Source organism: Lontra canadensis, unplaced genomic scaffold (assembly GCF_010015895.1).
Source record: "Lontra canadensis isolate GAN:19392208 unplaced genomic scaffold, GSC_riverotter_1.0 scaffold61, whole genome shotgun sequence".
NCBI lineage: Eukaryota > Metazoa > Chordata > Mammalia > Carnivora > Mustelidae > Lontra > Lontra canadensis.
Window position 1 is genome coordinate 827,760 of NW_022631055.1, and position 10,891 is coordinate 838,650.

At 38.0% G+C, this 10,891-nt stretch overlaps 1 protein-coding gene across 3 annotated transcripts in view; it reads left to right on the plus strand.

Moving 5' to 3' along the window:
- Positions 1–4,325, plus strand: part of EFEMP1 (EGF containing fibulin extracellular matrix protein 1) — a 59,691-nt gene extending 55,366 nt beyond the window's left edge. For 2 of the 3 annotated variants that reach the window (XM_032877727.1, XM_032877728.1), the window contains one exon: positions 2,088–3,701. In XM_032877727.1, the coding sequence (XP_032733618.1) occupies positions 2,088–2,249 (162 nt within the window). In that variant the 3' untranslated portion in view covers positions 2,250–3,701. Of the gene's footprint in view, positions 1–2,087; positions 3,702–4,262 lie in introns of those variants that run through there. The other variant, XM_032877729.1, reaches the window with a different exon arrangement.
- The last annotated feature ends 6,566 nt before the right edge of the window (positions 4,326–10,891 follow it).

A 10,891-nucleotide genomic window follows, 5' to 3' on the forward strand; every position in this document is an offset into this window, starting at 1 on the left:
CCCCAATGGAGCTCATGGCCAAGACACTGAGCAAGTGCTCTCAAGTATGCTGCATATTACAATTGCTGCAAGTGCTTATGAGTGCCTACCCAGTCAACTGCTAAGAAGATAGAAGTGGTCCGGAAGCCTCTGAAAGAAGTGGACTTAAGCTGAAGACCGGCAGTTGAAGACTAGCAAATGGAAGGAGTAAAAAGCAGTCAGTTGGTCTGAAACTCCCAAGTACTGCCAGTGCAGTCGCTTGAGAGGATCCTGGAGAGATGAGCAGGGTGCAGATCACAGAATACCTTAAAGATCATACTAAGGTTTCAGGTAGAGGAATGGCTGTTAGATTGTCATGTTAAAAAATGATGGCTGGCTACACTGCAGAGCCTGAATTGGAGTGGGACATGAATAGAAATGAAGAGACCAGTTAGTAGTTCAAGAGAATGGGGTACTACAGCGGTAGCAGTGAGTCCACAAACAGTGGAGAGATTTATGAAGATATAGGAAGAACTACATGACTTGGTGAATCATTGGCTATGGTGAGGTGGAGGAAGAGGAGGCACCAAGATAGCACCAAAGCAACATAAGTTTCTGTTGTGAGCAACAGTAAATGATTATGGAGCCATTTATTAAGATAGGGAAGAAGGAGCCAGTCTAGAGAGGAAAGTGGGTTCAGTCTGGACATCCTTTCAGCTTGGACCCTTCTTTTCAGTAGGTGGCCTCATCTCCTACTCTCCTGAAACAGCTGAGGCCAAGAAACCTGAATTACCTGAACCTTCCACTCATCCCCTACAAATTTAGGTTCATGTGTCCTCCTTCTTACCTTCTCCCTTGAGTTTTCCAAAGATGAGGTTTTACTTCTGTCAATCAAGGCCAATTCACCACCTATATTCTTGCTTCTATCTCCTCTAGAACTTTGTTCCATCAAACTCCCATCTACCTCCTACGTATTCAACTTGCCTCCCTGTACATATTGCCCTCTCTCTCCTCTCCCTTCCCATCCAAGTTTCCTAAAACACAGCCTATAAACACAGTCTTTGGATTCTTACTTCCTAGTCACCCTTCAATCTTCTGTCCCATTATCCTACTGAAGTTGCTCTGAAAAAAGCCACCAATAACATCCATACTGCCACCTCCAGAGGGCATTTTTTAGTTCCAGTCTCCTTCAGCCTTACTACTCTTTTGGATACTGCTGGCCATTCATCTGTTTCCCACTTCATCATCTGTTTCTTCTCAGCTTCCCTCAATGGCTTCTTCTCTGCCCATTCCTTAAATAGTGGCTTCTCCTAGTTCCAGTCTTACCACATATACATTTTCTCCCCTGGTTTAAATGTCCACCCATTGGACATTACCTGTTAAATCTTAACCCACTGTCTGTACCCCTGCTTTCCTCTGGCATTCAGATTCACACATCTGCCTGCCTGCCTGCCTGCCTGCTCCTCCAATTTATCTACTCTCCAGTACCCATTACATTCTTCATCAAAATGAATGAGTTTCTCCTGAACATACTTCTTTATAAAACTTCCAATTATATTTGGTGACTCTCCTCAGACATTAAAAAGTCTCCCCTCAATGCTTCAAGGTTCCTCCTCTTTTTCCCTGTATTTTTCACCTTTGTGTGTCTTCTTTATGTATACCCTACAAAACCTCATGTATCGTAGCATTTGCTATGTTCTATTGAAATTAACTATTTACATGTTTCTTTGGCTACTAGAATGTAAACAAATGCATAATGCTAAGAAGTGGAAGGTAGTAACTTTCTTTACTTGTTCAAAAAAATTATCAGATTTTCACCTGAACTACAGTCTTTATAAAGGCTGGTACTACTCAGTAAAAGTGAAGAGAAACATTAACAGAGAGGGGTGAACCGGAAACACAGAACTATCAAGAAAGCAGGTCCCAGTAACATGGAACTAATGACTATGTGTGGACAAGGGGGAAAGAACCAAGAAAGGTCGAAACCAAGAAGGAATTAAGTAGTGACTTTTATCCTACCCTCAAAATTCTTCCCCTAATTCTTATAGGACTAGGTATACTCTTAAATAATAGAAACTTCAGTTCAAGAAAAATTATTCTCTCCCTCCCTCTTTTTTCTTTTATTTTAGCAAACAAGTCCTGTAAGTGCAATGCTTGTGCTGGTGAAGTCGCTATCAGGACCAAGAGAATATATCGTGGACCTGGAGATGCTAACCGTGAACAATATAGGAACCTTCCGCACAAGCTCGGTGTTAAGACTGACAATAATAGTGGGGCCATTTTCATTTTAGTCTTTTCAAAGAGTCCACTATAGGCACTTAAATCAGCCAAAGAATATTGTTACCATAAAGCACTATTTTATTTATAGACATATCTAGTACATCTACATCTATATGCTGTACACTCACCAATAATTCAAACAATTACACCATGGTATAAAGTGGGCATTTAATCTGTAAAGATTCAAAGTTTGTCTTTATTACTGTACATAAATTAGACATTAATCCACTAAACTGGTCTTCTTCAGGAGAGCTAAGCATACCCTAGCCAATGAAACTTGGATTCTTTTCTGTCAAAGTGGGACAAAGCAATGATTATCTTCTGTGGTGCATAAGGAAACTTACCTGTCAGCTCCACTGACAGTCTCATAAGGAGGCAACCATCATAACACTGAACAGCATGCAAGTTCAAGAATGAATTTTTTAACTGCTTTGTAAGAAAATGGAAAAAGTCAATAAAGATATATTTCTTTAGAAAATGAGGATCTACCATATTTGTGTTGTTTTATTTTCATTATCAGTCTAAACACAGTTGTTTATTACTAACTTAGTAATAAACAATTATTGTATATTTGCTGGTTTCTGTTGAATATTTTAAATTTGGTCAGAAATTTTTTATTATGAATGTGAACAAAAAAGTAAGCAAAATTCCCAAAGTGAATAAATTATCCATAGAACAATTATTATACTGAGACATCACAGAGGGATAAGAAAACAAATTATTTTAAAACTATATTGGAGTTGACCTGAAGAAGCAAATTCAATGTATTTGTCAGTTCAAGCTGCTGTAATAAAATACTATAGACTGGGTGACTCATAAATGACAGAAATTTATTTCTTCCAGCCTAGAGGCTGGAAGTCTAAGATCAAAGTTCCAGCATGGTCACGTTCTGATGAGAACTGTTCTCTTGGTTGCAGACTTGTATATTCACATGGTAGAAAGAGAGTGAGAGGGTTCTCTTGAAGTCCCTTTTGTAAGAGTACTAATCTCATTGATGAGGCCTCCACCCTTATGACCTAATTACCTCCCAAAGGCCTCAACTTGTAATGCTATCACATTGGAAGTTAGGATTTCAACATTCGGGGAGGACAAAAAGCTCAATCCATAACACTCAGTAAATATAAGTACATCCCTGAATTCAGGTCTTCCACAAGATGTAGAGCAAAATGAAGAATAGGTATTAACAGGTATTGTACTGAGGAAACTTTAGCTTCTGAATAAAATTAAAACTCTAGAGATTCACTTTTAACTAAAATTCTCATCTTTATATGTGAGGCTCACAGAGGAAGAAAATGAGAACGGTTCTTATTCTTAGCATCCAGAGTGACCGTGAACTAAAGCAAACCGCCCTCCCTCTGAATTCAAAGGAAAGGTTTTATGTATTATTTGTTTAAAGTGTAACTGCTTCACTTTGATGTATCAAATTTTTAAATAAAAATAAATATTCTTTTAGAGGATCACTCTATCTTTGGAGGTTTTTTTTAAGTGTAACCAGTAACAGTCAGTATAATTTTGTCTGGGAAAAAAATTAATTATAGCTGCTAGAACAAGAACAACCATTTGGTTTTTTTCTAATAGATAATCTAGGAGATAATGGGGAAGGAAAGACTGCTAAAATCATGCCACAAGAAGGGTGCAGCCAATTTTCTCTTACATCCGGTTTCAAAACACATATGAGTAACCTCTGACACCCAGGCAAGCTCAGCCCTGAAACAGGTGTTTCTCAAAGTGTTGACTAAATGTGCAGAAGTTGTCAAAAAGTAAGTTCACCAAGAAATCAAGAAACAAAACACAAATTTACGTGAACAGGGGATGGGCTTTTGTTAAAGGGGCATAGAAACAGAGATGAGAGAACAGATATGGCCAAGAGCCATACAAAGAAGCAGAATGAACAGCAACCTCAACGCAGCAGGGCTGGTGAGGGCATTCCCGTCACTCCGTCCACAAGAGTACTTGCAGTCCAGGTAAATTAAGGCTTGAACTAAACTTTTCTGTTTTTAATCAGTCTATTGATTTTTCTACAGATAGACACAGTTCTCAAATCAGTGATGGGAATGGAGAGAGTTTAAAAAGAAAGTCTAAGACCTTCTAACTTTCACTTTTAAGTAAGAAGACAGTTTCTTATCTGTAACTCTGCAAAGGATTACAGAAGAAGAAACAGAAATTTCTCTGAAATATTTATATATAAGCCCTGGCCCTCCACTCCCACCTCTAAGCATTCATATAATATTGTAGAATTACATATTACTATTATATAATTATATCCTATACATTATGGAATAATATATTTGATGTTATATGTTATGTAAATATGTAAATATATAAATTATTTCTATGTTATGTAATTAATATATAAAACATGTTATAAAATATAAGAATTTTTAAACTGCATTTTTATAATAATAATAAAATAATTAGATAGATAGATACAGAAATCATTAACTGCAGGGGCACCTGCCTGGGGCAGTCGGTTAAGCATCCAACTCTTGGTTTCAGCTCAGGTCATGATCTCAGTCCCATGTTGTGAAATTAATTCCCATGTTGGGCTCCCTGCTCAGCATAGAGTCTGTTTAAGACTGTCTCCCTCTGCCCTTCCTCCCTCTCTAAAATAAATAAAGAAATCATAAAAAGGAAAGAAACTAAAAGAAAGCATTAACTATAGGCAAAATGGCTGCACTTTCATCCCAAAGCCTAGCCCTGTTCACAAATCATAGATCGGAAGGGTTGATACAGTGAAATGTCACTGATGCGATTCCCTTATGAATTGTAAAGTACACAATACAATTCATTTAAAAGTGTACAATTAAGTGACATTTAGTATATTACGATGTTATGCAAATATCAGCACTATCTAGTCCTATACCCATTATACACCCCATATTCATTAGCAGTAACGTCTCATTCCCCAACCCACAAAGTAGCAGGAGTTACCACTAATCTAGTTTCTGTCTTTGAATTTGTCTTTCTGGACACTTCATATAAACAGAGTCATACAAGAGGTGCTACAACCATATTGTAGCATATATCAGTACTTCATTCCTTTTTATGACTAAATAATATTCCATAGTGTAGACATACCACATTTTATCCTTTTGATGCTGGCAGGCCAGGTCCAAGGAGCCAGAATGGGGTCCCATAAGACAAGCCAAGAGGGTCCTTGCAGTGAGCCAGCAGGGAGTGAGAGCAGAGTTTACTGAAAACATAGAGCAGATACAGATGGAGTGTCTGGGAGACTCAGAAAGGAAAGGTGGGAGTCTGGTCTTTGCTTGGGGTTTGGAGGTTTTTGGTGAGGATTTTGGTTTGGTGTATGTGTCCTCTTAGGCATCCAGAAACCAGTTAGAACAAAGACAAGGACTTAGATGTTATTCCTTGGAAGCAGGGGGTCATGGCATCAAGATGTCTAGCTCCAATGTTGGTTTAAAATATGCTTATGATGGCTTTGGTCCTTCTTTAGATGTTCTCTATTCTAAAGGAATCGTTAACTCCTTATTCCTTACAAGGAGGACATACACTATTTGCATTCTAAGGCATGTGTAAAGTGGGGATACAGGTCCTAGCATGAATAAAACCAGGAAAAGAAGCAAAGAGCAGATTTTTATGGAGTCCTTCAGTTTCCCTGTTTCACATTCATCAGCTGAGGAACAGAAGCTGATATGTTCTTTCCACCTGTAATTCCTTTTTGTCTTAGGTACAAAAAGGAAACTGATTCTTAGATGACTCATCCACTAATTTCACAACCTAAATCACCCATTTTTAGTTTCATTTTTAACTAAAAAAAAAAAAAAAAAAACTAGCTAGTGAAAAAAAATATTTTTCATTCTCAGAAGCAAAATCCTGGAAAGAGATTTGGAAAGCTAACACATGATTTCCCTTACAGGTACAACCATCCTCAGTAAACAGAAAAATCTCCTGTTCTCTTTTTAATGTAATTTGAAATTCAAAATAAAGTAAACATCTTCACTAAAAACAAACCAAACCAGTAAGACAAAGACCTGCTTTGTTTTCGAACTACACATGACTCCCTCCTCCCCTTCTCAATGAGAATCACTGATTTAAACCAGCTCTCATAGATGGGAATTACAAGACAAATACATCCCAGAATCATTATTATTCAGAGGCAAACATTTATTGAGCAACTTCTATAGTAATCCTTTCCAACGTTTAAGAGCGTGATGTATTATAAAAGAACCAGTTCTAACATTAACCACTTGTAAGACTTAGCTTTCTTTATCCATAAAACTGAGATATTGAAAGGAGCTTTTCCAGATTTAACAACTGTAACTAATCCCTACCCCTGGGCTGCACTGACAGATAAGTTACCTCAATTTGCCAAATTTTTTAAAGCATCTGAGCACTCCTTGTGTCCAGTAACTATTGGGAGCACTGGACATTGGTAGAAGAGAAAATTCATAGTGCCTTCCCCAAAATAGATCTTTACACTGTGGCTTCATTAATTGGGGCCAACGACCAATTTAGCTATAATTTTTTTTTACTTTTTTTAAAAAAGATTTTATTTATTTATTTGAGAGAGAGAAAGTGAGAGAGAGCCTGAGAGGGGAGAAGGTCAGAGGGAGAAGCAGACTCTCCATGGTGCTAGGAGCCCAATGTGGGACTCCATCCCAGGACTCCGGGATCATGACCTGGACCTAAGGCAGTTGCTTAACCAATTGAGCCACCCAGACACCCTAGCTATAAATTTTTAAATTACAATTCAAAATAATTTTTTTGCTATTCGGTCTGTTAAATTATGCATGTTTTTGCTCCTTTTCACTGATACTGAAACAGAAATACTCATGTTAAATGAAAAGTCATTTTGCCTTGTTTCACCAGTGAAAAAAGTCCAGCCACGGGTTCCCACACTTCCAAACATGCTTCCCCGGAAATATGTATATTCTTAGTAAGTTTCAGTAATAAAGACACAACTGATCATTTCCATCACTTCACCATTCTGTTAACCATTCCTGGGCTCAGAAGCTTCCGCGCTCTATAACTGGACAGTTCCATTCTGACAGTGATTAGGAAAGGCCTCTTGGTTATTAAGACTGCCCCCCCCATGAGTTCCCTTCAGCTGCAAAACTTCCCTCTTAACTGATTTCTTTAACAACTTGCTATCTCCACTCCCTCTAAACATAAAACCTCTTATTACGTGCACTTCTTTTTAATAACAATAACAATAACAATAACAGGATTCTAAATTCAAATGCCACCTAGTCAGGTCATTTTATTTTTAAGACTTGCTCAAGGTCACAGTTTGTTAGGCAACAGTGCTCTGCCTAGAATGCAGTTCTTCTGATTTAGATTAAGTTCTTTTCATTGGCCATACTCCAAATTTCAACACCAACAAGCAATCGCTTTCTTTCCTGCAAAGTGTCCACCCCAAATCGTGGACCAGCTTTGCTGATTACTGTGACCAGTTGTCACCACTGCTGTTACGTGCAATTGTGTTGAAATAACACAGATGCCAACCTGATTCTCATTTACTTTCTTAAACTTTAGCTGATTTGTTCTCTTTAAAAACTCCATAGATGAAGAAGTCATCGTGTTACACGAAATACTCCTAAACTCTAGGAATTCAAAGTCAAGGACCAATCATGTCGACCTTACTATACTGGAGAGGACAGCAATTCCCAAAAGAAAAAGTCTATTACTAAAGATCCAGATGTAGCTCTCTGCCTGGGGGAGCTTTGAGAGCAACAGTGGTGAAGAGGGAGTGAGGCTAACACTCTCCTGGTTCAGAAGCTGGGCCTAAACACTTGCAGAGTCCTTCCTTCCATAGGATTAGTATAAAGTTAGGGGTTTTTGTGTAGATTATTGCCATTCCTTGACATTGGTTAATATTCAATAGGGGATTTTTTTTTTCACGGTTTAAAGTAAACACTTTATTGACAAATAGCTAGGCATTCTGTTTGTGGATTTCCCATTATCTGGTTCTGTGACCTTGATCAAGCCACTTAATCTCTGTGGCCTTCAGTTACCTCACCTGAGAAGTGGGCATGGGTTTTGATGAATGCACTCTAAGGTGTCTTCTAACATTAGGTGATTTTTGAAGGAACAAAAAATGAACATCATCACCCAGAGTAAGATAAGATGCCTCGTTTTATTAACAACTCAGTCCTCGGTGGGGCTTTTAGTTTGTTCACACTGTGTTTAAATAAAAATGGCAAAGTAAGTAGGGCTTTAAAAATTGTAATTTAATGAAACAAGATGGGATCGGGAGGGAGACAAACTATAAGAGACTCTTAATCTCACAAAACAAACTGAGGGTTGTGGGGGGGCGGTAGGGAGAGGGTGGTGGGGTTATGGACATTGGGGAGGGGTATGTACTATGGTGAGTGCTGTGAAGTGTGTAAACCTGGCGATTCACAGACCTGTACCCCTGGGGCTAATAATACATTATATGTTTATTAAAAAAAATAAATTAAAAAATAAATAAATAAAACTGTAATTTAAAAATATAAATATTGAAGGGTAGAAATCAGTTGGAAACCAATCCCCATATCGAATAAATAAAGTCATCTCTACCACTTTGCCTCTACAAGGGAGATGTTTTAGTGAAGCCAAATGATGGAAATAGGAAGATTGTTCAGTATCCTAAGACCACCTGAACACATCCCAGTGGGATTATTATTTTTGGGAAGCTTCACAAATACAAGTTTATTGTTGAATCCTGTTTCCATGACTCCAAGATGTTGCTTATGTTTTGAATAGCCGTGTATGGTTCTAACTTTCTAACTCTTCTTTTAAAATATAGAACAGCTGCTGGTCTGCTCATATGGTATGCATAAGAAGCCCACAAGGGACAAAACCTTCCATTAATATGTTGAATTATTTTTAACAGACTTATATTTCTATCCCGAATCATCATCTCAGAAAGATGGCACATTTCCATCCTCCCAGCTGGGGGGAACACCTGCAAAATACAAACCCAAACTGTGACACATCTGGTACCAAAAAAACCAATCTTGTTTCATCTGGCCAGCAGACTAAAATATCAAGATCGTTGAACAGAAACAAGGCTAAAAGTTAACTGCCTCTTGTATGTAGTCAACACAGATGTCTAGTTAAGCTGTTTATATTGTAAGCGCATGTGTATGTTAATGGAGCACAGACCCCTTTAATAAGCCAGAGTCAGAATACAAATGCAAGAGAATTTTAAAGACCTTAATGCAAGAATTCAGTTCTTTTTTATCTTCCCATAGATACTAAATTAGTTTCTGCAGAATCTCAGCATTATTTTTAAACAGATGTATATAACACAAATAAATAATTTTGTTGCGTTTTCTTGGTATCTCCAAATTGTTTATTTCCTTTAAAAACTCTATTCCATGTTTTTGTATTTTAATATTTAGATTACATTTATCTCTTTGAGTGGTAAATTACTTACCTGTGATTTAAAATAAACCAGGTGTCTTGGTTTGTGTTGCCTCCAAAGCAGAACCTGACATAATAATTGAGTGTGGATAGTTTGAGAGGTTAACTCAGAAAGAACAGGCAAGGAAGTGGGGAAAATGAGTCAGGGAGAGGAAAGATGCCAATAAATGAGTTAATGAGTAAATCACTACTATAGACAACTGGTACACATTTCCTCTAGGGAGCCTCTGAGAAATCTTGTGGAACTTACCTCAAAAGCATTCCACCAGAAGCTGCCTAGCTGCCTAGGCTGGGACATTTATCTACTAACTTCCAACTCTGTTGTGGGGGTTGCCCCAGGGGCACTAACACCACACCCACTTATAAATGCCTGCAGAAGGATTCTGTCAGTGAGCTAGAAATTTCAAATGCAGCCCCAGTAGACTCAAGTGACTGAAAGGAATTGGAAGAGGCATGAAAATCTGCTGACTGAGGTCAGCTCAATGCGTGATGTGTCTGACACCTGAAGCATGCATAACTGACCGAATGGCTTCAAATCACATGAACCTCTTTCCTGACTTTTTTTTTTAATTCTCCATCTTTTTTTTTTTCTTTCTTACTCTATCTTTCTCTTCTTCTACTCTAGTTTTCCTCTCCAAGAATCACCTACCTCACAAGTGAGGGACCAACCACATCCAAGACACATGGTTCTGAAATAGATGCAAAGACACATAAGATGTTATGTAAAGTTGTATCATATGGTTAACACCATGAGCCTGTGAGATTCCAAAGCACATCACAAGTCCAATTAGAGACTACTGTATAAAACTGGTTGCCCTGCTGAAAAAGCATTTGACAAAGTACAGCATCCCTTCCTGATCAAAACTCTTCAAAGTGTAGAGATAGAGGGCACATACCTCAATATTATCAAAGCCATCTATGAAAAAACCACCGCAAATATCATTCTCAATGGAGAAAAACTGAAAGCTTTTCCGCTAAGGTCAGGAACATGGCAGGGATGTCCATTATCACCACTGCTGTTCAACATAGTACTAGAAGTCCTAGCCTCAGCAATCAGACAACAACAGGAAATTAAAGGCATCCAAATCGGCAAAGAAGAAGTCAAACTATCACTCTTCGCAGATGATATGATACTATATGTGGAAAACCCAAAAGACTCCACTCCAAAACTGCTAGAACTTGTACAGGAATTCAGTAGAGTGTCAGGATATAAAATCAATGCACAGAAATCAGTTGCATTTCTCTACACCAACAACAAGACAGAAGAAAGAGAAATTAAGGA